At 45.8% G+C, this 27,892-nt stretch overlaps 1 protein-coding gene across 3 annotated transcripts in view; it reads right to left on the minus strand.

Moving 5' to 3' along the window:
* Positions 1-27,892, minus strand: part of LOC140721475 (uncharacterized) — a 95,957-nt gene that overhangs the window by 37,486 nt on the left and 30,579 nt on the right. The window contains exon 1 of one of the 3 annotated variants that reach the window (XM_073036298.1): positions 19,952-20,052. The exons of 1 other annotated variant lie outside the window; for it this stretch is intronic. In XM_073036298.1, the coding sequence (XP_072892399.1) occupies positions 19,952-19,962 (11 nt within the window). In that variant the 5' untranslated portion in view covers positions 19,963-20,052. Of the gene's footprint in view, positions 1-3,814; positions 3,867-19,951; positions 20,053-27,892 lie in introns of those variants that run through there. One more of the 3 variants, XM_073036299.1, reaches the window with a different exon arrangement.

Genomic DNA, 27,892 nt, shown 5'->3' on the forward strand with positions numbered 1-27,892 from the left:
ATGGTCTAAGGACTTATACAAACTGGCAGAATGCTCGAAAAAAATAGCAGATGGAATACAGTTTTCAGAAAGGAATGAAAATGCATTTTGGCAAAAGGAACAAACGTGCAGAATGTTATCTAAGACAATTCAAACATGAGAGGAGCAGAGGGCCTGAAGAGACGACTTGCTAGACTCCGTGAAGGTTGACTTACAGATTGAGCTTGTCGTAAAGAAGGAAAGTGCAATGTTGTGATTCATTTCAAAGTGGAATATAATATAAAAACAACAAGATGTTGCTGAGGTTTTGTAAGATACTCTTCTGTTCTTGGAAATATTGCCAATAAGTTTGGCCTTTTAAGTTCTTGCAGTATTTTAATCCTTCAAAGATATGTTTTCCTTTCCTCTGCGATTGATGCTGCACTGCCCTTGTCTGATGATAGCACATCCGTTCATAGTGGGACCAAAACGGCTCACTGTACTGCATGAGCGGCTTCCCCAGCGCTCGATAAAGATTCATTCAAAATTACGCCTTGCTTTTATATTCTATTCCTTCTGAAATGAAGGTTCCACTGCTAATGTAATGGCCATTCTGTAGAAGCTGGGTATGGGATATGGTTAGAGATAACGGGTGTTTTGGAATGTGATCCTTTTCAGTTCTTACTGTTCTTTGTAAATTTTCGAGAATGATTTTGGCCGAAATATGTTGCTAAAACAAAGACGTTAACACGAATATCACGGAAGCGTTCTTTCCATTTGTTGTAAGTTTACTATTGAACTTTGTTTGGCAGATTTTCGAAAGCCTGAAGTAAATTATATGGAACGCTTTTTTCATTTGTCGGAATATGATCCATTTTGCTTGTTGTAGACACCTAAATACCTATTGTATATATTTCATGTTCCTCCATCTGTTGTATCATCTCATGGTACTCATTTTTGAATTCAACTAGCTCTACTACATCTTCCCCTCTGCTTAATGTTCTGTGGTTATCTAGTCCAATCTATATGCCAGACTTTTTTTCGAAAAAAGTTCTACTATTTGCATTCATTGCTTTAGCTTTAAAGGTGAACTAGCATTTATTTTCAAATCATCAGGAAGGTATTTTAAGATGTAATTGGTTTGGTTGCTTCTGAACTGAATCCCTATATTCCTCTGTTTCGGTTGAATTAGAGAGCCGGTTTGAAGACTGTCAAAACCCCAGTAGTCTGAGAGTGTCACTGGGAATTGCATGGTTAACCTGCACTGCCGTCTTAGGGGGCGGAATAATGTGCTGGGACCATCTCGTACAGTCACTCTACATGAGCGCACAGTTCTGCAGTATGGGTTGCTATACGAAGTGATTTAACCTGAGGTCGGTGCCCAGAACTGCTGCCACTGGATTTGACCCGTGATTTTACTGTTGTATTCCAGACTCACCCTGCTCGGATTAGAGACAATGACGGTTAGTAGCTCGACAACAGAATAGGTGCAGTTCTGTGTAACGTCCAAAATGTGATGACGATCAAACTAGGATTCTAACGACACAGATGTCTTCATCCATTTGCATAAGTGGCTGAGGTTCATTTGGAAGCATTGTGGAGTACGGTGGGGTGTCTCACATACTGTCCTCCTCGTAGGCAAAGTAGGTCAGCTGCTCTCTGGATTCACTCATGTTTGTGACATTGCGGCGGTTTCCTAGTTAATCAATGAACATCTGTTTGCACAAAGTAGCTCCATACGATCATAAGAACATTAAAAAAATAAGAAATAGGAGCAGGAGTAGGCCATCCGTCCCATCCAACCTGTCTCGCTATTCAATAAGTTTATGGACGATCTGTCTGTAAACTCAGCTCCATCGACCTGCCTCTTCCCCATAACCCTTAATTGTCTTACAATGTAAAAAAAAAACTATCTAACTGTTTCTTAAATATAGTTAGTGAAGATGCCTCAACTGCTTCCCTGGGCAGAGAATTCCACAGATTCTCCTCATGTCCGTGCTAAATCTTCTCCCCTGAATCTTGAGGCAATGTCCCCGAGCTTGAGTCTCACCTACCAATGGATACAACTTTCCTACTTCTATCTTATCTATCCCTTTCAAAATGTTGCATGTTTCTATAAGATCCCCTCTCATTCTTCTGAACTGCAGAGAATATAATCCCAGGCTACTCAATCTCTCCTCATAGGTTAACCCCTTCATCCCGATGCAATATTTGCGGGCAAAGTACTTAAAATCACGAGTTTCTTATTTTTCCCGTCTCCTGCACTGGCTGTTCTGCACAGCAACAGCCTGTGTTATCTCGCCGTATATAGAGGCTCTGGACAAACACACAACCAGTACAGCAAGACAACACTGAGCTAAGCCGTAGTACTTAGTGCCTCAGCATTGGAACAGTAGTCAGTGGATGTTAGAAACAAGGGGTTATTCTGTACTTATCGTGCCCCAATTTCCACCTCTCTCTCTCTCTCTCTCTCTCTCTCTCTCATTTTCTCTCACTTCTCTCTCTCAATTCCATCTCTCTCACTCTTTCTCCTTCTCTCTCTCGCTCTCTCTCTTTCTATATGTCTCTCTCCCTCCCCTTGCCTCGCTGCCTCTTCAACTATGCTTTCTCTCTCTAATTCACACACTCTTACATCACCATCTCTGTTCCAGCTGCTCTCTCTCGCAACTCCTGCAGTCTCTATTGAGCAATTTCATCTCTCTCCCCCATCCGTCCCTCCGCCCCGTCCACATTTCGCCATGTTCTGTCCCATTCCCTCTGTCTCCGTCTGGAATATGTGCATCCACCTCGCTCTCTACCCTGCCATATCATCTTCAACCCACCTGCAGAGACTCAGTATCTGACAAAACACCGTGCCGGAGATGTTGTTGAAGTTAAGCCTGGGTCTGTGTTATTGATCACACAAGAAACACTGGGTCTAAATGCACCTCCAGCATGTTGGCAGTCTGTAAGAGCGGGAAATCACGGTCAGTGGTGTTCAGGACACAGCGACGTCACCCATGAACTGAGGAGTGCCACAGATCCAAGGACCAAAGTTTCTGACGACATTCACCATGTGTAGGTGTGAGCGCAGAGCAGGGCTTGGGATGATGAAATGGAATATGCAGCGGCCGGGTAAGTGTGTGGGAAGGTGGCAATGGAATATCGTGTGGATGGCTGTAAGGACATCTACCTTTGTGCTGAAGACAATGTCTTTATTAAATAAAAAGTGATCTGTCGGTGCTGATGCCCAGTTTGTGGAGCAGGGCCACCACACCAGAGACTGAAAACCAGCCTGGGAGAACAGTCGCTAACTCTCTGCACTGATGGCGCTGGGCTTTCTCCCCAAAGAGCTTGCTCAGTGAAGATGGAAAAGTTCATTCGAATTGTGCGCGACGTTTTTGCAGATGTACCGAGTGTATTGTGGACAGTGTTAGTCTCGGAGAGGGCAGTGAAGATTACCTAGGGAGGGGTACTGGTCTGTCCTCTGCAGTAGATATTAACAAATAGAATCAGAATCACAAAAATTGCTTGAGGAACTCAGCAGGCCAGGCAGAATCTATGAAAAAAAAATGTACAGTCGTAGTTTCGGGACGAAACACTACTCTAATACTGGAGAAAAAGGAAAAGCTGAGGCATCGACATAAAACGTTGTGTAGAGGAATTGAGTAAATGGGATGGAGTTTTACAAGTAGCAGTGTCAGACGAGGTACAGAACAAGTACGAACGTAGAACGCCATCCCCTTCTCGCAGTTCCTCCGTCTTCCACAACCAAGCACACCTCTCCCTATCTCCTTATCCACGTTCTGCTCTCCATACGGATCTCCCAGTGTGCGACTTTCTTACCTTTACAAGCAGAAGTGCCACAGATCCTTACCTAAACAGTCCTTCCATGTGAGACGACACTTCCCCTGTGAGTCTGTTGGGGTCACTTATTGTGCCCGTTGCTCCCGGTGTGGCCTGCTGTATATCGATGAGACTCGACGCAGATTGGGAGACCGCTTCGCCATGCATCTACTATCCATCCGCCAGAACCAGCGGGATCTTGCAGTGGTCACCGACTTGAATTCCAATTCCCATTCCCATTCAGGTTTGTCCATCCATGGCCTCCTCCAAAGTTGTGACGAGGCCGCACTCTGGTTATAACAACTCCTTATATTCCATTTGGATATCCTGCAACCTGATGGCAAGAACATCGTTGTCTAAAACTTCCAGCAATGTGCCCAGGCCCTTTCCCCTTTTTCTCCAATTCCCATCGCCTTTCCCCTCTCTCACTTCATTTGCTTGTCCGCCCGTCGCCTCCCTCTGGTGTTCCCCCCACCTTTTATTCTTCTTTCTACCATGGCCTCCATCCTCTTTCACCAATCAACTTCCCATCTATTTACTTCATCACTCCCCCTCCAGGATTCACCTATCACACGGCGTTTCTATCTCCCCTCCACCCAACTTTATATTCTACTCCTCAGGTTTCTGTTTTCCAGTCCTGCCGAAGTGTTTCATTCGGAAAACTCCAGTGTATTTGTTTCCATAGATGCTACCTAGATGGGAAATATAAAGGTTTGCGTGTGTTGGAGAGCATTACTGGAAGTTTCAAAGATCACTGTTCATGTCATCGGGTTGGAGGCGAGCCAATCAGAACATCAGGCGCTCTTTCTCCATCCTAAGTGTGGCTTCATCACGACAGAGTGGAGATCAGGGATGGACATACCTCAATGGGAATGGAAGTGGAAGACCACTAGAATGAAAAGCCTCACCCTGAGAGCATATGCGGCGGTGACCGAGGACTTGAGAGCAGGGGATGGCGTTTTAACATGCAGCAGGGTTGAACAAGTTATAGTTACTCTCGCCCTCCGCCACTTTCCATACGGATCGTATATTCGTCACTGCCCACCGATCTTCCTCCTGGCACACAGAGCAGTTGCTAGACCTGCCCCTACACATCCCCCCCCTCACTGACATTCTGTGGTCCCGGTGTGACCTATTGTATATCAACGAGACTCGAAATAGATTGGGAGACGGATTTGCCAAGCATCTACGTTCCGTCCGCCAGAACAAGCGGGGTCGGAAACTGGCAACCGAGTTTGCTTCCATTTCTCATTCCCATTCTGATATGCCCATCCATGACCACTTCAACTGTTGTGAGGAGGCCACGCTGAGTTTGGAAAACAGCACCTTATATTCCGTTTGATTAGATGCAACCTGACACCACGAAAATCGATGTATGAATCTTCCTGTAATATGCCACGCACCCTCTGCCTTTCACAATTTCTCACCCCTTTTCACCCCCCTCACTTACCAGAGAAAGGGAAACTATTTGCGATTAAGTACATTTCATTAGAACTGAGGAGAGAGAGAAAAGTAAGTTGGTCTGGGCAGAGAAGTTGGGAAGGCGCTGTAGTAACCAAATAAATATACCTGCTCGGGTGAGATTTGAGCACTCCATGTGGTAGATAATTTGTTTTATCTGATGTACGAGGTAGATCGTTTTAAGCACTGTACCAAACACTCCGCACCTTCTATCTGACCACCCCACCCCTCTATTCGCCCTTAAACCTTGCAAATCCTCCTCGGCAGATTTCACCCAGTCACTCTTCCTCTCCCACCTAATCTCGAGGAACCCTCCTTCCCCTGCTCTCTAAGAGAGTTCCGTGCAGGTTTTCTGTCTTTTTCTGGAATGGAGGAGATTGGCTGTTGTTCTAACCGTTGGAGGGCATGGAAGGTTCACACATTGGGAACGTTATCCCATGTTGCAGATGTGTTTCTAAGGTACACCATACAGATTTAAGAGGCGGGGTGAGAGGTTCACAGGTTCTGTAGCCGTAGGGCTAGTTGTGGTGGTGCTGGGGTTTCTGGAGCCTTATTGCGGTGCCCGGGTGGGGCAGGATGGATATACTCTTGCCTGCAATCCCTAGTATCGAGATGAAAAAATAGAATTGTGGCTTTTTTGCCACTATACGAAATCAATACGAAGCTGTTGGGTACCAGAATTGACACAACGGGCCGAAGGGCTGCCTGCTGTATGACCCTATCAATGACCCTATGCTGATGGCAAATACTGGGTAGCGACTGCTTCTGTTTTCACAGGGTGACTATGCTGCCCGTGTTTCTGCTTACGGCCTCACTGGTCTTCGAAGCTGGCTTGAGCGAAAGGTAAGCTGTGTGCGAAATCGCATCCTTCCGCAGTCCCACATCTGCCGCTCAGTCCCGATCCCTGCCTAGCCCGGCCTCCCTGCCCTGTACCACCTCCGACATGACCCTGCCTGCCTCGCCTCCCTCCTTCCATTCCGTCTTCCTGCACCAGCCTGCCTCCTCAACCATGCTTCCCTGCACCAACTCGCATCTCCAATACACAGCGCTTAAACCCTGATTCTCCCTGCTACGTAGACCGGGGCCAGGACGACAACGGAATAGTCAGTTTACACAAATGTATTCAGCCACATCAGTAACGGTAGACACTCGGCAACAACCAATATAAGAGCTCGGAAACGAGCTGCTTTCACAAAATACATTCACACTCGAAACCAAGTCAAAACATGTGTAACTCCTACACGTGAAAGCATTGGTTTCACCCGCATGCGCACTCACCACATCATCACTATCGATATGATGCAGTACTCTCTCCAGTCTCACCACTTACCAGCCCATTTCCTTCTGGCTTCGTACTCATTTCTGTGCTGATACTCAGCCCATCTTAGCAACTTTCTACAGCCAGCGCACCTCCCCTTTCATACCTACTCTCGAGACCATCCAGCACGCCTTCCATTCCTACTCACCAATCTTATCTCCTAGCCCACCTTCCGCGTTTCTCTCTCCAGGACCCTCTCCTCCCGATTGCTCTATGTACAATGTCCCGTGTTTCTTACAGGCCTTGCGTACATCATTGAGTTCTGCATCGCTACCCATCGGGACTGCATACCAGCCCGATGACCCTCTACAAACGTGGATCAGTATAAATATTTAATTGGACTGTTCCCTTGGCGATTTTGCCCCGGCATATTTATCAGGGAGAAAACGGAAATAATAAGTGTGGATCGGAGAGGGGGACTTTGTGCAACAAAGCATGTTTGGGTAAGGAGACTGGTCCAAAAAGACGGGACAGGAGAAGTGAGGTGATGGAGACAGGGCCAGTTGTGAGGTGGGGCAGACCAGGGCAAGGAATAAGGAATCACGTCTTTCTGACATTCTGTGACTACACTTCCACTGCAGAGACGCTAAGTGTGACGGTTTACCTAAGTGTTGACTTGCTGTACTGGGTCTGCGTTTATCCACAGTCTCTATATACGGAGAAATGACAGAGGCTATGTCTATGCAGAACCCCCAGTGCAGGAGGACAAAGACAACTCATGATTCTAAATACATCTGCCGCAAGTGTCGCATCATCGAATGTTGCGACCCGTGCAAACCAAAGCTCATTATTTAACTAGGATACAACATCAATATCACAAACATGAGTGGATCCAGACAGCAGCTGAACCCGCCACCTACTTTGCCTACTGTGAGGACAGGATGTGAGACACCTCACCGTTCTCCACAAAGCATCCAAATTAACTAGAATCACTTAAGCAAATAAGAGAAGGCATCTGCATCGTTAGAGTCCTAGGTTGGTCGTCATTGCTTTTCCGCGGTTACACGGAGCTGCACCTGTTCTGTTGTTCCGGTAAAGACGCTCAGTGAGTGTTATTGGAGTAGAGTCCAGGGTAGAACTGTCCATCCACACGTCGGATCCAGTGATATGAGGTGAGGAAACGACCTCAGGTTACAACCCTCCTTAGAGAAATGACTACTTCAAAACTGTGTGTTCATGTAGACTCACGGTAAAGAATGACCCGAGCACGTTCGACCCCACAAGAGACGATGGTGCCGGTTCCCCGTGCATTTGAAATTAAACCAAGGCATTTTTCCCGACGGCACTCAATGCTTGCTCGGGTTTGGACTTTCTTTGAACACGGTCTGTAATTGACTGAATCAGAGAAATATTGGGTTTCAGATTAGAAACAACCAAACAATTTATTGCTTAACAAACCTTCCTGGCCAATTTGAAATTTAACGCTACTTCACCAATAAAGCTAAAGCAATTATAACAATAGTTGTAATCTTTTCGAAAATTAGGAACATATAATCTAGACGAATAAGTACAGAGCATTAAGCAGAGAGAAAGATGTTATAGTGTTCGTCGAGTTTAAAACCGAATAGCATGATACGATTCAACAGATGGATGACTATGACCTATACAGGTTTTCAGGTGTCAAAGCAAAGACAAATCAGACTCTACAAAGGCAAACATTCCAAATAATTTAATTCATGCCTAAGAAAATCTGCCAAATAATGCTCTTTAGTAAACATAAAAAACGTGCAATGAAGACTTCCGATATAACCAGTGTATCACAATGCCATTAGTTTCAATATAGCTATGGAGAAGGATAGGTCTGGACCCAGGGTTGAGATTTTAGATTGGAGAAAGGCTAACTTTGAGGATTTAGAAGGAGTGGATTGGGACAATTTGTTTTATGGGAAGGATGTAATAGAGAAATGGAGGTCATTTAAAGGTAAAATTTTGAGGGTACAGATTCTTTATGTTCCTGTTAGGTTGAAAGGAAAGGTTAAGACTTTGAGAGAGCCATGGTTATCAAGGGATATTGGAAACCTGGTTCGGAAAATGAGAAAGATCTACAATAAATATAGGGAACATGGAGTAATGAGGTGCTCGAGGAATATAAAGAAAGTAAAAAGAATATTAAGAAAGATATTAGAAAAGCTAAAAAAAGATATGAGGTTGCTTTGGCAAGTAAGGTGAAAATAAATCCAAAGGGTTTCTACAGTTATATTAATAGCAAAAGGATAGTGAGGGATAAAAGTGGTCCCTTAGAGAATCAGAGTGGACTGCTATGTGTGGAGCCAAAAGAGATGGGGATGATTTTGAACAATTTCTTTTCTTCGGTATTCATTAAGGAGAAGGATATTTAATTGTGTACGATAAGGGAAACAAGTATGGTAGTTATGGAAACTATGATGATTAAAGAAGAGGAAGTACTGGTGCTTCTAAAGAATATAAAAGTGGATAGATCTCTGGGTCCTGACAGGGTATTCCCTAGGATCTTGAAGGAAGTTAGTGTAGAAACAGCAGGGGCTCGGACAGAAATATTTCAAATGTCATTAGAAACGGGGATGGTGCCGGATTATTGGCGAATTGCTCATGTGGTCCTATTGTTTAAAAAGGGTTCTATGCGTAAACCTAGCAATAATCGGCCTGTACGTTTGATGGCAGTGCTGGGTAAATTAATGGAAAGTATCCTAGGAAACGGAATATATAATTCTCTGGATAGACAGGGTCTGATTAAGAACAGTCAACATGGATTTGTGCGAGGAAGGGCATGTTTAACAAATCCTATTGAAATTTTTTAAGTGGCTACTAGGAAAGTTGACGACGGTAAAGCAGTGGATGTTGTCTATATTGACTTCAGTAAGGCCTTTGACAAGGTTCCACAAGGAAGGATAGTTAGGAAGGTTCAATCGTTAGTTATTAACATTGAATTTGTAAAAATGGATTCAACAGTGGCTAGATGGGAGATTTCAGAGAGCAGTGGTGGATAACTGTTTGTTAGGTTGGAGGCCAGTGACAAGTGTTGTGCCTCAGGGATCTGTACTGGGTCCAATGTTGTTTTTCACATACATTGATGATCTGAATGATGGGGTGGAAAACTGGATTAGTAAGTATGCACACTAAGATATGTGGCGTTGTGGATAGTGAAGTAGGTTTTCAAAGCTTGCAGAGAGATTTAGGCCAGTTAGAAGAGTGGGCTGACAGATGGCCCATGTAGTTTAATGTTGATCAGTGTGAGGTGTTACATTTTGGTAGGTCTAATCAAAATAGGACATACATGGCAAATGGTAAGGCATTGATGAATGCAGTAGAGTGATCCAGGAATAATGGTGCATAGTTCCCTGACTGTGGAATCTCATGTGGATAGGGTGGTGAAGAAAGCGTTTGGTATGCTGGACTTTATAAATCAGAGCATTGAGTATAGGATTTGGGATGTAATGTTAAAATTGTACAAGGCATTGGTGAGGACAAATTTGGAGTATTGTGTACAGTTCTGGTCACCGAACTATAGGAAAAATGTCAACAAAATAGAGAGAGTACAGAGGAGATTTAGTAGAATGTTACCTGGGTTTCAGCACCTAAGTTACAGAGAAGAACAAGTTAGTTATTTATTCTTTGGAGCGTAGAAGGTTGAGGGGGTACTTGATAGAGGTATTTAAAATTATGTGGGGTAAACATAGATAGAGTTCACGTGGATAGGCTTTTTTTCATTGAGAGAAGGGGAGATTCAAGCAAGAGGGCATGATTTGAGAGTTAGGGTGCAAACGTTAAGGGGTAACACGAGGGGGGACTTCTTTACTCAGAGAGTGGTAGCTGTGTGGAACGAGCTTCTTGTAGAAGTGTTAGAGGCAGGTTCGATTATGTCACTTAAAAAAATGGATAGGTATATGGACAGGAAAGGAATGGAGGGTTGTGCGCTGAGTGCAAGTCGGTGGGACTAGGTGAGAGTAGGCTTTCGACATGGACTAGGAGGGCCGAGATTACCTGTTTCCATGCTCTAATTACTATATGATTCTATGGTTATATCCGAATTAACGTCTTCATTTGACAAGATATTTTGGCTCGATATCAGTCTGGAAAATTTACAAAAAAAAAAGTCGTGACAGGACAAACTTCCTAAAAATGTATACACTCCAGCACAGTTAGATTAACATTACCGAGGACCAAAGGGGGAAGAAGAATAACAGACATTAAACAATAACATGAAACCCCGCTGATTTCCCTGGCTGAGTAAGTCTAGGTTAATATACACTTTGGTCTGGCCTAACCCATGATATAGAAAGGGCTCTGCCAACGCAAACCCCGTTTTGTGTGGATGCTATGCACTTTGCCACCCTTTACAAAGTCAGTGCCAAGGAATAATCGCACGCGGCATAAGATAAAAGGCATATTGACCTATTCTCTATCACCTACGAACCCTTGCTCCATCTAATCACGGTTACTCCTGACAAAAGATCCAGTTCACATTAGAAAACTCCCGTTATCGCTAACCATAATTCAAACCTAGCTGCTACAGGAGGTTGCTACAGGAAGCTGCTACATTACCCTAGCAGTGGAACCTTTCCCAGGGTGTTACATACTGAGAGGTTAGGTAACCCTTCTAATAATATAATTTCATCAAAGAAAGCGGAATTCATAGCCCATGTGAGCATATGCATTCTGACAAGAAGCACACGCCGTTATACCTAAAGGAAAGAACAGCCCAGTAAGCTTAAGAAATAATCACTACAGGAGAAGAATTTAACAAATGTGGGAACATGAACGTTTCTGGAACAATACCCTGTCATCTGAGCAGACTAGATGTCTACAAGGAATCTTCGAAAGCCTGGCGCAGATCGGGGGACCTCATCCCAGAAACAGAGGGGTCACCTGTAGCATTACAGGGCCACCTGGTGAATACAGAAATATCAAATATACAGTATAAACAACCGAGAAATATCTCAGAAACTCGAGAGTGTCAAGGACAATGTGTGTGAAGTTGCTATTGGAAGGGAGAATGTTCTTTGGATATCGAAGTCTGAATTTTGAAAAGTCTCCTGGACAAGATATTATGCCCTCCAGGGTCCTAATATGTGGAGCACGTGATTGTGGAAGCAACACTAGTCATCTTTCATGTGTCATTTGATTCCGGCATGCTTCCGGAGAAATGGAAAATTGCAAACGTCACTCAAAGCTTCATGAAGCAAGAGAGCCAGAAGAAAGGACAGGACAATTAGGCTGAGCTCAGTGTCTAAGAAGATGTTTAACTCGATTATTAGAGTCAACATGATTTCTGACAAATGTCAGCATGTTTTTTTTCTCAGGGATCGGTTTTGCTTGACAAAACTACTGGAATTCCTTAAGAGATTATCAAGCAGAATAGTCAATGTAGAATCGGTAGCTGGTGTGCACTTGGATTTTTAGAAGACCTCCGATAGGGCATCAGACATGAGACTGCTTAAAAAGTAAAGATCCACGGTATTGGATGACCGATGCTAGCATAGAGAAAGCAATGACTGTTTAGCAGGAAGGAAAGAGTGAGTATAAAGAGAGCCTTTTCTGTGAGGTTGTCGGTGACTAGTGGTGTTCCACAGTGGTCTGTGTTGGGTCCGCTTACGTTATACGTAAGAACTATCTGTGAATTTGGAATAGATGGCTTTGTGACAATGTCTTCAGATGATGCGAAGATACATAGATGGGTAGATAGTTTTTAGAAAGTAGACAGACTCCATAATGAATTGAACGGATATGGAGAATGGCAAAGAGGCAGCTAATTGAATGCAGTGTCTTCCCCTGTATGGCGATGCATTTTGTTAGATTAAATAACGGCACAGCATATTTTCTTAATGGAGTGAAAACAAAATTTAAAAAAATCTGAGGTGCAAGGTGACTTTTGCGATCTCTGCAGATTCACCTAAACGTTTATTGGCAGGTTGAGTCAGTGCTGTGAAATGTCAATGCAATGTTAGCATTCATTTCAAGAGGAATAGAATATAAAAGCAAGAAGCAAGGCTGAATGAAACTTTTTAAAGCGCTGGGCAGGCCAATTTTGGAGCACTGTGAGCCATTTGGTCCCACTAAGAGGGGATGTGTTAACATCGAAGAAGATTAGTGCAATATCAATTGACGAATAAGGGAACATATTTTAATCATTTTTGATACATTGAAATGCAGGAAGAACTCAGAAGATCAAGCAGCAACTGTGGAAAAGAGTGCAATCGATGTTTAGGGCCGCGGAGAGAAGGCAGCTCTGATCGCCTGGAATGGTGGCCACATTCTTGGAGCAGATGCTGATGAGATAAAGGAAAGGGGAAAAGGGAATAGCATTTTTACAGGAAACTGGGAGGGAAGAGGTAAGGACCAAATAACTGTTGGAGCCAGTATGTTTCTAATGAAAAGGGTCGGCAATTTGTTTCCTTTGATTGAGAGAAAGAGATCGAGCAAGGTAAGGCAGTTGTTAAAACAGACCAAGTGTACTTAAGGTCAGTGTGGAAGTTGGTGGCCAATGTGATGAAATTCCAGCCTCAGAGCAGGTGCCTGAAACAGCATCGATGCAGTCATCAATGTCGTAAGGGGACAGGCGGCTGGACACAAGTGCAGGACGCAGACACTGAAGTACTAGGGACAGGATGGGAACAGCTAAACGATAGACAAGATGTGGGGACCGTGGTGGACATGAGGGACATGGTGATTCTGGGGTTCCAAGAGAGGCTTAGAATTCAGGCAAGGAAGGATCCCGGAGTTCTGAGGAGGTTCTTGGAGGTCCGGCAGGATCTAGGAGTTCCGGCAGGATCTTGGAGTTCTCTGGGGGAGGCACATAACTCCTGGGCAGGGCCCGGACCTCCGAGGAAGGAACGCAGGGGCCTACGCATGTTGCAGGGCACCTGGGTAGGTTGCGGAGCACAACTCCACGGCAGCAAGGGGTAGGAAGAGGCAGAGTCCCCCGTCGGGCAACGGCAGTCCAGCCAGGCTTGCCCAACGGAGGCAAGGGATAGAAAGGAAACTTCGTCCAGGGTGATTGCCAGACCTACTCGAAAAACTCGTCTTTAACGATGGTACTCCAAGCCAGGACAACCAGGGGTGAGCAGGATAGGCAGGACAACCAGGGGTGAGCAGGATAGGCAGGACAACCAGGGGTGAGCAGGATAAGCAGGACAACCAGGGGTGAGCAGGATAAGCAGGACAACCAGGGGTGAGCAGGATAGGCAAGACAATCCCCCAACTCCACTCAGTCCCAGAGGCCCCTCTATACACCGCCAGCCGATGGGCATCAGGTGTACATACCTTGAGCCCCAACAAGCCAAGATGATCCACAGGTGTGACTAATTAGGCTCAAGGGTGAAAGGCGGACGGCTACAAGACCCGGAGTCTGCAGCCCGGAACAAGAACCGGAACGCCGGCTCGGGACCGGAGCATAACACATCAATGTGCTGGAGGAACAAGATAGGGAACATCTCTGGCAAAGGCTTGGAATAGGGACGTAGCCAATGGCCAACACACGAGCTTGGATAATGCGGACGGAGCGAAAGGAAACATTGTTGAGGGTGAGGACCAATTCTAACAGACAGAGGAAAGTGGTAGTGGATCGGGGGTAGAAGTGTATTCGGAATGATCATTCATGGTGTAAATGAGGTAATCGTGGCCAGGGAGTTAAACGCTAGAAAGAAGATCGCGAGCATGAGAAGTTTCACCGATGCAGATTGGAAGGGACTGACCAAGGCGGACAGAATTAAGTCGAACTATGAGCATAAGAGTGCAGTGGGTCAGGAGCAGGCAGAGATAATATGCCTACCCAGCACAGTCGGGATTGTGGATCTTGGGTATTGGGTCAAGGTAAGCTGTTGTGGGCGAAGGATCTGTGATTGGATGGGAGATCTCCAGAACTGATGAGGTCACTAATGGCGTCAGAGACAGTTTTATGTAGTTCTGGAGTGGGGTCCTCCTCATGTGGTACGGATAAGGAGATGCTGGATTTCACAAGTTCACTCGGAAACAGTCCAACAGCACATCCTTTGTCTGGGGGTTTGATTGTAAATTTGGGGTACGCACAGAGAAAGTGGAGTTCAGAGTCGGTAAGGTTTGAGGAGGAATTCCAGATTAAAACATCCAGAGGAGGGCAGCAAACCAGATCGATATGTCGAAGGAGGAGGTTTGCGGAAGGGAGAAGGGGACATCAGTGCGTCAAGTGGGAATGGAAACGCATTGTATTTTTATTTTACTGTTAACACTGCTTTAGACAATTTGGATTTTGTCTGATAAAAATGACTCTTCCTTCTTAGGCTCAAATTGTACAATCAAATAAATACATAAAACCAAGTAGTTAGTGTAACGGGGGTTTTTTTCTTTTTCTTTGTTACTGTGTATGTAATCAAAATGGCGTCTTTGTTTTGTTAAAAGTAGGAATGCTGGCGCCTGTGTTAATAGTAGGAATGCTAGCGTCTTTGTTATGATAAGTGCTGGAAGCTTGTTTGGGACTATAAACTGATTGTTGGTGGGGGTTTTGGGGAGTCGGCGCGATGGAGTGAGAGAGAGAGGACGGGGTGCTGGAAGCTGGGCGATGGTACGGACCCCGAGCGGGGGTCCCCGGCCCAAGGTTTTCGGTGATGAGAGGAGACGGAGACAGAGGAGTGTGGAGCGACTGGTCGACCACCGTGGGGGTCCCAGGAGGCGGGTCGAGAAATTCGGAGGGGATCGAATACCAGAAGACTTCAGTAATTGAGCTCCAACGGTTGTGCACGAAGTGGTTTGGACTTTGATAAGTTTGGCGCCTTTTCTTTTTTTTTCTCTTATTCATATATACTGTATCGTTAGTAATCGCTTAGTTATAGTAATCTTTATAAATTGTACTCATTTAATCGCATAAGGTGTACTGTCTGTTTTTTGAGCGAGGCGGGGACATCACACAGCATCCACACCAGCTGATTACCCAGTTTGGCGGGGCCGAAGGCTGCTCCCCCTAGACTAGAACGAGTTTGAGCGATGCCTGAGGCGACCCAGGGGTTACATTGTGGGGGTGTTCGTCCGGGTTTGATTTCTGTGGAAGCTGTGTGATCACCCTCTTTGAATTGTGTCTGCGGCGAAGAGCTGGTGTGCCTTTGTGGGTGTGCGATTGCCGGTTGTCTCTGTATGTGTGTTGGGTGGGGTGGCTGCTGTTGGTAGCCCGGAGGTCGTTGTTCGAGTTCTGACTAGCGCTGACGAAATGGTGGTGGTACCATGGGTTGTCCGTACTGTTTGGAGAGTGAGGAGTGGCAGGTTGGGATGTTTCAGCTACGGTGGGCTCCGCCCGGTTGTTGGAATAATGTCCAGCCCTAAAGGGGCGGAGCAGACCTCTCAGTTGTTGGGTGAGTGGCAGTGCTTGGCTGAGGGAAAGCGACAGGGATTGGTTGAAAGTTTGAGTAGGCGGGCTGGTAGCGTTGTTAGAACTGTCGGGCGCAATTACCTCGAAGTGACAGCTGCCAGTTCTGGGAAAGTGTGGGAAAATGCGTGTGGTTCGACTGGAAGTCAAATGCCGCAACTGGGGGGCTTATCATATCCGTGGCAGGAGATTGGTGGGAAGTTTTTAGGGTATCCCTTTTGGTTAGGAGGGCAGATAAATTGCTTGCGGAGACAGGGGGATCTGTCAAGGGGATCAGTTGTTCCGTTGATCCGAGAGATGTCGGGAAACTTAGAGGAGGCCCAGTGGGGGAACGGCTTGGGGTCTCTGGGGGAGCACGTTCCCAGCAATGTACCAAGGAACTCCCGCAAGGAACAGACTCTATTCCTGAAGGCTTAGAGGGACCACGCACTCAGGTGTTGTTACGGATGGATGGAAGTCAAGTTAAAGCCATCCTCGGCACTGGGGCACCGGTTAAGTTGCTGTACAGTTTGTTTTATAACCGTTTTTGGAAGCCTTTACCCTTGATGACATTGACGGCACTGGAGATTTGGGGTACCAGTGCCGGTGATTATAAAGACGACGGTTGTTGGTCAGTGAAAATGGAGTTCTTAGAGGCAAATGTGGAGGTGACTGAGGTTCGTGAATCGTTAATGCTGATGTGTCCGGACACTGTTGAGACGGGCAGCGTTTCGGTTCTGGAGAGAACCAATATCCTGTTGGTGCGCTTGGGGGCCTGCCCGGAGGAGGCGGGTGAGAGCTGTTTGGAGGCATTATCGATGCACCCAGAGTTTCGAGCTGCTTGTGCGGACGTGTGTAGCAGCATTGGGCCGATACCGAATTCAAACCAGAGCCGGTGGTGGTATGGCCTGGAGGAGTATCTGAGGGTGAGACCCTCTTAGTGGACGCTGCGAAATACCACCAGGGAGGGGAGTTGACTGCTGAAGACACCTCGGTGAGGCAGAGGTTGCGGCGACTGGCCCCTACAGCGTGGCAGACGTAGGCAGCGTGTGTGTGGATTATATTGGGCCGTAGAGGCGATGGCCTATCTGAGTGGTGCGAAGAGGTTTAAGGTGCTGGATCTGAGGAGTGGATGTTGCCAGATCCCGATGAGTGAGGCCGCCAAGGAGAAGACGGCGGTTAAAAGTTTCCTAGTCGTCTTTCCGGTCCGAAAAGATACCACAGGGTATCTCCGGAGCCCTTGCAACCTTCCTGCAGGGCATGTGGAAGACCATGGGGGTGTGGAGGCGTTTGGAATTTTGACGTATGTGGATGATCTCCTGGTATTTGGATTTGCCTCAGGAGAATATGAAGTGAGGGCGTTGCAGGAGCGGCTGAGAACTACAGAGTTAAAGTGTTTTCTGGACACGTGCCAGGGCTGGCGAAGGTCGCAGCTCGTGAGTGTCTGTCTCTACGGAATCAAGTTTGAAATGAAGACTGAGAGACCGGAGAGAGTGATCTGGGACCATTTGAAAGACTTACAAGTTGGAGAGAACGAAGAAAGTTGTTTGACTAAGGGCCACAGCAAACTGAGAGCCTGGAGAAGGGAGTTTGCGGAGGTGAAGAAATTGCGGACAAATCTCGGAAGGGGGAAGCGGTAGCTTGAAGGGAACCTGAAGATGACCATCGACAGTTCAAATGAAGTGCAAAACCTGAAGGTTGATCTGGAAGAAGTCATGAGGAGAAAAAAAGCTGGAGAGAAGTGCAGTGAATACTGAACTGGAGGGTGACCAATCTTTAACTGCTGCTTTTCAGGTCGGGGTGGAAGAAGCTGTTGGAGTAACTGCATTCCAGATTGAGATGGTCGGGATGCAGGAGTCAGAACTGCTGAGCCAGGGGCCAGAGAAGATGATAATCTCAATTGCAGGAGGCTGAAGAGACTGCAGGAGCAGTGCAGGCCACGTGTTTCCGTTTGGAGAAGATCAAACAGCAGCTACCGATCGAAGAAATGAGGAAGAATACGGATTCAAAGGCTGATGTGCTGGATGTGTGGTACATGCTGCCTTTTGCTGACTTTCCCTCGATTGAGGAAGAGACCTTTGGCCCTTCTTCCACTGAGTCAGGTGTAGTGGGGAGGGTTAGCTGTGTGCAGTGTGGGGCATGAGTGAGAGGTTGAAAGAGGAGTTGGTAGTGGACCCAAGGTATCCTCAGCTGTGTCCTAGCCTAAGGGTTTAGGTGAGGGGGGTACAGAGGTCTCAGAAGGGTTTGGGAACGCCCAGATAGTTGGCCTATATAGCGCCTAAGGAACAGGGCGTGAGGTTTACTGTGTGGGGAGGAGATGTCACTGCTTGTGCTTGGGTTATGGTGTGTTGGCAGGAAAGGTGACGAGTTATCTAATAGTCATGAGGACATGACTTTTATTTGGTGGGGGGAGAGTGTAACGGGGGTTTTTTTCTTTTTCTTTGTTACTGTGTATGTAATCAAAATGGCGTCTTTGTTTTGTTAAAAGTAGGAATGCTGGCGCCTGTGTTAATAGTAGGAATGCTAGCGTCTTTGTTATGATAAGTGCTGGAAGCTTGTTTGGGACTATAAACTGATTGTTGGTGGGGGTTTTGGGGAGTCGGCGCGATGGAGTGAGACGGAGTGAGATGGAGAGGACGGGGTGCTGGAAGCTGGGCGACGGTACGGACACCGAGCGGGGGTCCCCGGCCCAAGGTTTTCGGTGATGAGAGGAGACGGAGACAGAGGAGTGTGGAGCGACTGGTCGACCACCGTGGGGGTCCCAGGAGGCGGGTCGAGAAATTCGGAGGGGATCGAATACCAGAAGACTTCAGTAATTGAGCTCCAACGGTTGTGCACGAAGTGGTTTGGACTTTGATAAGTTTGGCGCCTTTTCTTTTTTTTTCTCTTATTCATATATACTGTATCGTTAGTAATCGCTTAGTTATAGTAATCTTTATAAATTGTACTCATTTAATCGCATAAGGTGTACTGTCTGTTTTTTGAGCGAGGCGGGGACATCACACAGCATCCACACCAGCTGATTACCCAGTTTGGCGGGGCCGAAGGCTGCTCCCCCTAGACTAGAACGAGTTTGAGCGATGCCTGAGGCGACCCAGGGGTTACATTTGCATCATTTTTCTAGATGATTTTACATCAGAAATTAGAAATAGTGTACAGTCAACGTTCTGGGCGAGGAACTTGGCTCTCGGCCTGTAGAAAGGGTCTTTGCATGTTTGAGAATTTTTTTTTTAATCCAACATAAGGCCACTAAGAAAGCCATACAAATTCAAAAGAATAAACATGAGGGCAAACTGGCCAATAATATAAAGTGGAATGCTAAAAGTTTGTTTTACAGTTATATAAAGAGTAAAAGGGCAGTGAGAGTTGAAACTGGACTACCGGAAATAAGGCTGGTGATGTAGTAATGGGGGATAATGAAATGGCATATGAAGCTCATGAGTACTTTACATCAGCTCTCCCTGTGAAAGACTTTAACAGTGTTCCTGAAGACCGTGAGTGCCAGGGAGCATGAGTGAGTGCCTTTTCTATTACAAAGGAAAAAGCGCCAAAGAAACGCAAAAGTCTGAAATAGGACAAGTGGACCATATGGCTGACATCCCACAGTTCTGAAAGAGGTTGCCGAAGAGACAGCAGATGCAGTGTTTATCATTTTCCAAGAATCACTGGATTCTGTTATGGTTCCGGAGGAATGTCAAATTGCAAATGTCTCTGCACTCTTTAAAAAGGGAGGAAGGCAAATAAAGAAGGAAATTACAGGCCTGTTTGGTTACCCTGCCTGACAAATCTGACAGGGTTCCTCGAGGACTAACAATTAGCATGAAAAAAATGAAGGGAGGTGGATGTCTTTGGTACAAATGTAACCCTCAGGCTCGCCCGGCTCCTGTTCGTCTAGGGGAGTCGGCCTTCAGCCCCACCAAACTGGGTAATCACATTGTGTGGATGTTGTGCAATGTACCCCCAGCTACAAACCCACAACGCAAAATACCAGACAGTACACAATATGCAATTAAATGATAGAACATTATGAATCTTAATCTGAATATAGTACTGAAAATAAAAAAGTGCCCAAGTCAAGTCAAAGTCACGTTTGAGCTCACTCAGTAGTCATTCTTCCACCATCGGTCTCCTCCGAGCGTCACCGAACTTCGAACTTCCACATCCCAGTCCACTCCGCCTAGTGGTCTACCCGCTCTCTCCACACGCGTCCTCCCTCTTCATCTCTCCTTGACAAAAACCGCGAAGACAACGTCCTTCCTGATACACAAGACAAAGCAACAGTCTCCGATGGGCTAACAGGCATAACCCAAACATTGCTGCTACAGAGAAACAATTATCTCAGCAGGGAACATTACTGAGAAGCCATTACTTTTGCCTTAGCAGTGAAACATTTCAAAGAAGCCATTACATAGAAAGATAGAAAGCCTATGGCACAATACAGGCCCTTCAGCCTAAAACGCTGCACTGAACATGTCCTTACCTTAGAATCTACCTGGGGTTACCCATAGCCCTCTAATTTTCTAATCTCCATGTACCTATCCAGAAGTCTCTTAAACGACACTATCGCTTTCGCCTCCACGACCGTCGTCGATTGCCCATTCCGCGAACTCACCTTCACTGTGTAAATAAACGTACACCTGGCATCTCCTCCGTACCTACCTCCAAACACATTACAACTGTGCCCTCTCGTGCTGGCATTTCAGCCCTGGGATAAAGCCTTGGCTATCCACACAATAAATGCCCTTCATCATCTTATACACCTCTGTCAGATCACCTCTCATCCTCCGTCCCTCCAAGGAGAAAAGGCCAAGTTCACTCAAACAATTCTCATAAGGCATGCTCTCCAATCCAGGTGACATCCTTGTAAAGCTCCTCTGCACCCTTTCTATGGTTTCCACATCCTTCCTGCAGTCAGTCTATCAGAGCTGAGCACAATACTCCAAGTAGAGTTTGAACAGGTTCCTATATAGCTGCAGCATTACCTCTTGGCTCCTAAACTTAAACCCACGATTGGTGAAGGCCAATGCACAGTCTGCCTGCTTAACCACAGAGTAAACCTGCGCAGCAGCTTTGCGTGCCCTATGGACTCGGACCCCAAGATCTCTCTGATCCTCCACACTGCCAAGAATATTACGATTAATACTATATACTGCCATCCTACTTGACCTACCAAAATGAACCACCTCACACTTATCTGGGATGAACTCCATCTGTCATTTTGCAGCTCAGTTTTGCATACTATCAATCTCCCACTGTAATCTTTGATGGCCCTCCAAACTGTCCACAACACCACCAAACTTTGTGTTATCAGCAAATTTACTAATCCAACCCTCCACTTCCTCATCCAGATCATCTACAAATATCATGAAGAGTAGTGGTCCCACAACAGATCCCTGAGACCCACCACTGGTCACCGGCCTCCTTGTAGAATGTGACCCACCTGCAACCACTCATTACCTTCCTTGGTCAAGCCAACTCTGGATGCTCAAAGCAATGTCCCCTTGGAACCCATGCATTCTTATTCTCTCAATAAGCCTTGCATGGGGTATCTTGCTGAAATCCATATACACTACATGTCCTGCCTTGCTTTCATCAATGTCACATGGTCAAAAATTTCAGTCAGGTTCATAAGACACGACCTGCCTTTGACAAAGTCATGCTGAATATTCCTAATCATATTATACGTCTCCACATATTCATGAATCCTGTCTGCAAGGATGTTTTCTATCAACTTGCCAACCACTGAATGGAGACTCACATCTATAATTTCCTCGTCTATCTCTACTCCCTTTCTTTAATAAAGGAACAACATTCACAACCCTCCAATCCTTTACTTGTATTTCCAGAAGGCATTTCACAAGGTGCCACGCATGAGGCCGCTTAACATGATAAAATCACATGGGAATACAGGGAAGTTGCTGACATGGTTAGAGGGATGGCTGACAGACAGGGACCAGCGACTGGAATAAAGGGGGGCATTTCCTGGTTGTCTGCCAGTGACTAGTAGTGTTCTCCAGAGGCCAGTATTAGAAACCTACTTTTTATACTTTTGTCAATGATTTAGATAAAGAAATTGATAGCTTTGCAGCAACGTTGTCAGAAGTTATGAAGATAGTTGGAGGGGTATGTAGCTCTGAAGAAGCAATGGGATTACAGAAAGAAAGTGGGGCATCAAGGGAAATGATGAGAGGGCAGGTGTATGGGGTTGAATCGATCCGGGATCAGCCATTATGAAATTGTAGACGGACTTACTGGTTTGAATGGCTTAATTCTATTCCTTTGTCTAATGGTTTTATGGTCTAAGGCATATATGTCAAACTCAAGGCCCGCGGGCCAAATCCGGCCCGCGGTGTAATTATCTTTGGCCCACGAGATAATATCTAATTACTATTAAAGCTGGCCCCAGTAATCGAAGCGCCTATGGCGTATGATATGGCTAATACTGAGTTTATTCAGGTACCAGGTTTTCAGGGTTTCTAGTGTTTATTCGGCAGTCTTGCTCAGCAGTCTTCTTCATAAGAAACGGAATTTGTAAAGTGAAACACTTTGTAGTTATAGCAGAGACTGAGACACATGAGAGTAGGCTGAACAAATGGAGGCAACGAAAGCTGCGTTCGCACGCGTCCGACTGATCCGGCCCGCATGAAGCTGCATTTTGCTCAATCCGGCCCGTGACCTAAAATGAGTTTGACACCACTGGTCTAAGGATATAAAAATTGGAAGAATGGGAAAAAATTGGCAGGTTGAATACAATGTTCAGAAATGAGCTGGTCATAAAGAAGGCAGATGTTGGTATTCATTTCAAAGTGGAATATAATATAAAAACAGCGAGATTAGCTGAGTACTTATAAGCAACAGTCCGCACTTGGCATACTGTCAACTGTTTTATGCCCCGTATCTCAGAAAGCATGCGTTCACATCGGGGGGCGGGGGGGAGTCCAGATTACGAGGATGATTCCTGGAAAGAAGGGTTAAGATGTAAGAGCTTTGGCCCTGTACGCACTGGAATTTAGAAGAATGTGGGTAGATTGTATTGAAACCTACCAAATGTTGAAAAGACTTGTTTAGGTGAATGTGGAGACAATGTTTCATATACAAAGTCTCCAGAAATTGCAGGCACAACCTCAAATTTGAGAGGGACCACTTTAGAACAAAGTTAAGTAGGATATTGTTTTTCCAGAGAGTGGTGAATCTGCGGAATGCTTGGCCACGGACAGGTGTGCAAGCCAAGTCCGTGGAAATATTGAAAGCAAAAAAAAAGATAATTTCCTGATTCGTCAGGGCATCAAAGGTGATGCGGGATTAAACATAATTGATTGACGAAGCAGCTTTGATGGGCTGAATGGACTGTCTTAATGTACCACACAGTGACTGCCATTTCGTTGCCAGAAAGCCAGGTGCAGCTCTCCATCATCTCATAAATGGGCGGGTGATTGAATCACCGAGTTAGCAGATGCCTTGCCAGCTTTGCATATGTGATTCATGCTGAGTTGGAAGCTTTGGGCAGAATGGCCAGGTGCTTCAGAAACAGTCTTCCCAATAGGCAAAGTAGGTGGTGGCTTCAGCTGTTCTCTGGATCCACTAGTATAGGTGCTCCTGATGCAGTGTCTCCCGGTGAATTAATGAGCTTCTGTTTGCACTAGGTAGCTCCATTGGATGATGCAAAACCTGCGGCTGGAGACACTAAAATCATGAGTTGTTTTTCTTCTCATTTATATCAATATCCCATGTTATCTCTCGTACGTACAGGCACCGGACAAGCACACACCTTGTACAGCATGGTGACACAGAGGGAATGCGGACACATCCTTCGGCATTAGTCTGTTAATATGGATATCTGTTGCATTCTTTGCTCTCCTACATTGCCTTCATGTCACCCACAGGAACTCAGTATTTGACAGAACACTGTGCTGATGATGTTGGTGAAGTTAAAAGCGGGCACTTGGTTAATGATTACACAACAGACACTGGGATTAATTTAATTTCTGGAAAGGTAACAGGCTGGGAGTAGTGGGAAATCACGGCAGTGGTGCTCAGTTCCCAGCGATGACAGACATTGAACTGTAGGGGGCGCATGTCCAGTTCCCATGGTACGGAGGATGAGTGAAAAGTTTGTTTTGAACACCATACAAAACACGGTCCCCTTCCTGCATGGTCTCTCCCACCAGCTCTTTCCTCTCCACCTCCTTTACTCCCGATCAGCTTCTCCCCATTACACACTCTTCCTCTTCCTCTCCAGAACCTCTTTCAAGATCGTCCATTTCCCTTCTCTTTAAGGCAGACTGCGCAGGCTGGATTGACCCTCATGGACCGGAATAGACTAACTGGGGTGTTCTGACCGATAGCAGGGGAGGAGTATGGATGGGTTACACAGTGTGAACGGTCTCCCTCGTAGCACAGTTCTCAATAGTACAGAGGACAGATTGACGTGGCCGTGCAAGAGGTTCAGAGGGACTGTGAGCAATGTCACCCAGAGGTGGTGGTATGGTGGTGAGGAGTGCTGGAACTAGGAATACGCTGTCATGGGGCGTAGATAGTGGATGTATGCAGTGATTCTGACTGTCCATCCCCATTATCCAGGTGAACATACAGAAACATTGGCATTGCCGCCTGCGGACGAAGTGTTTGTAAATAGCATGGTGTTGGGTACTAGAATGGGCATGGTGGCCCGAAGGGGAGCTTGATCAACAACCTGTGAATTGCCCTATGCCTATGGAAAATATAGGGTAATGGCCGGCACAGCACAGTTTTGTGTGCTTAACACTGCTCTACCTTCTCTATGCCCATGACTATGTGTCTAGGGGCATCTCAAATATCAACTGTAAACTGCTGTGAATGTAATCATTGTTGGCAGAATTTAGGTCTGTGAGGAAAGGGCGTACAGGAGCAAGATATACCAGTTAGTTGAGTGGTCCCGCAACAACAACTTTGCACTCAACTTCAGCAAGACCAAAGAGCTGATTGTGGAGTTCAGGAAGGGCTAAGACAAGGGAGCAAAATCAAACGGCATAGAGAGGTCAAGAGTGGAAAGTGCGAGCAATTCCTGGGTGTCAATATCTCTGACACCCTAACATGGACACAAAATATTGTGCAGGTGTAAAGAATGCAATTCAGCGACTTTATTACATTCCTAGTTTGAGGAGATTTGGGTTGTCAACTAAAATACTCGAAAATTTCTAAAAATGCATCGTGGAGAGAATTGTCACTGGCTGCATCACGATCTGGTATTGGGGCGGGGCAAGGCACAAGATCGAAGTAAGTTGCAGAATCTTGTACCATTCGTCGACTCTATCATGGGTACCAGCCTCCGTAGTATCCAAGGCATCTTTTCAAGGAGCGATGCCTTAGGAAGTTTGCGTCTGTCATTAAGATTCCCCAATCTCTAGTAATGGATTTGTCATTATAGTTTTTAGGACTCGCACTGTAAACTGGATCAGGCGTGTATTTCTGCAAGGTATGGTGGCTTATAAAACAAATTTACACTGGAAGCCTATGGAAATGCGGCTCGTTAGTTCCTCGCTAACAAGCACTGGACACTGTGAGGAGAAACCCACCTTTGTCAGGCTTCATACATCTAGCGTGATACAACTGTGGACCCGCAAAATCCATTAGGTTGGGATGGCTCGTTTGCCCACCCACACGCCGGTTTGTGTGAATGCTGTGTGATTTTCTACCCTCGGCAATCGCCCTTTGGCAAGACATAACATTTCTTACACTGAATACAAATTATAAAGAAGTATATTTACGAATGTTAACTTGAGCACCTAGTTACCAAAGCAAGGATGGGAAAAAATGACCTATTATACTTAAGCAGTCACCAGTGCACAGTGGAGATCAAATCATCGAGAAACATTTGTTTCCGCTTGAAATCCACGTCGAACAAAAGGACTCTCTTGATGAAGGATTTCGCCCAGAAACGTCGTCACTACCTCCTTCCATAGATGCTCTCTGGCCTGCTGAATTCTGCCAGCATTTTTTGTTTTTATTTATTTCCAGCATCTGCAGGTTCACTTGTGTTGTCTACTTCCAGAGTATTGGTTCTTCCTCCTGAAGACATTTATTTGCATAAAGCACCTTGAGGAAGAGGCAGCATCTTCATCCATCTTCCCTCCTGCATTCTCCCAGCTCCCACCAACAAAGAGCTGCCCTCACAGCATTCTGTAGAACCCTTATCAATTCTACTATCCTGATTGGCTGACACTACATTTCTAAGTTGTATATTACATCCCTTTATCTCAGATCAAACCCTACAAGCTTATAATAAAACCGACTTCTCTCATAAAATTGATAAAATGAAATGCCTACAGTATAGCAGACAGAATGTTAATCAGGGTGTTACACTTACATGACGTTATTTCTTAGATCAAGATTTTGATGAATGATAATTGCCACTTAATTGTACCTGTGTAAATTGTCAGATTGAGTTAAACTGCAGCAGTATCCGGCGATGTGCTGTACGGTGGGGGCGGGGGGTGGGAGTTGATTGCTAACTTCGTGGCCTGAGGTAGAAAGAGTCAATTTTAGAAAACCGAGCACATTTAATTTTCAACATAGCCCCATCCTGCATTTACACAGTTTGTCCGGCGGCAGTGGAGCATACGGATCTTGGTCATCTGCAGGTGTGATAGATAGGTTTGTGACCTAAGAAACATAGAACAATATAGCAGAGTACAGGCCCTTCGAGCCACAATGTTGTGCCGACCCTTAAACCCTGCCTCCCATATACCCCCCTCCACACATTAAATTCCTCCATATACCTGTCTAGTAGTCTCTGAAATTTCACCAGTGTATCTGCCTCCACCACTGACTCATGTATGGCATTCCACGCACCAACCACTCTTTGTGTAGAAATCCTTCATCTAATATCCCCCTTGAACTTTCCACCCTTTTCCTTAAACCCATGTCCTCTTGAATTAAGCAGTGGTGTCCTGGGGAAGAGGCGCTGTTTGTCCTCTCTATCTATTCCTCTTAATGTCTTGTATACCTCTATCATGTCTCCTCTCATCCTCCTTCTCTCCAGAGAGTAAAGCCCTAGCTCCTTTAAATTCTGATCATAATCCAGGCTCTCTAAACCAGGCAGCATCTTGGTAAATCACCTCTGTACCCTTTCCAATGCTTCCACATCCTCCCTACAGTGAGTCGACCAAAAGTGGACACAGTACTCCAAGTGTGGCCTAACTAGAGTTTTATACAGTGGCATCATTATCCCGCAACTCTTAAACTCTATCCCTCGACTTATGAAAGGTAACAGTGCATAAGTTTTCTTAATTACCCTATTTACCTGTGAGGCAGCTTCCAGGGATTTGTGGACGTGCACCCCCAGATCTCTCTGCTCCTCCACACTACCAAGTATCCTGCCATTTAGTTTGGACTTGGAATTTGTCCTTCCAAAGTGTACCACCTCACACTTCTCCGGTTTGAACTCCATCTGCCACTTCTCAGCCCACTTCTGCATCCTGTCAATGTCTCTCTGCAATATTCAACAATCCACTACACTATCCGCAACACCACCAACCTTTGTGTCGTCTGCAAACTTGCTAAACAACACTTCTACCCCCACATCCAGGTCGTTAATAAAAATCACGAAATGCAGGGGTCCCAGAACAGATCCTTGTGGGATCTGTTGTGGGACCACTAGTCACAACCCTCCAATCTGAATGTAGTCCCTCCACCACGACACTCTGCTTTCTGCAGGCAAGCCAATTCTGAACCCTCCTGGTCAAACTTCCGTGGATCCCATGCCTTCTGACTTTCTGAATAAGGCTACCTTGTGATACCTTGTCAGATGCCTTACTAAAATCCATGTAGATCACATCCACTGCACTACCCCCATCTATATGCCTGGTCACCTCCTCAAAGAACCCTATCAGGCTTGTTAGACACGATCTGCCCTTCACAAAGCCATGCTGACTGTCTCTGATCAGACCATGATTCTGTAAATGCCCATAGATCCTATCTCTAAGAATCTTTTCCAACAGCTTTCCCACCACAGACGTAAGGCTCACTGGTCTATAATTATCAGGACTATCCCTGCTACCTTT

The sequence above is a fragment of the Hemitrygon akajei genome, unplaced genomic scaffold, assembly GCF_048418815.1.
Source record: "Hemitrygon akajei unplaced genomic scaffold, sHemAka1.3 Scf000056, whole genome shotgun sequence".
In the NCBI taxonomy this organism is placed as follows: domain Eukaryota; kingdom Metazoa; phylum Chordata; class Chondrichthyes; order Myliobatiformes; family Dasyatidae; genus Hemitrygon; species Hemitrygon akajei.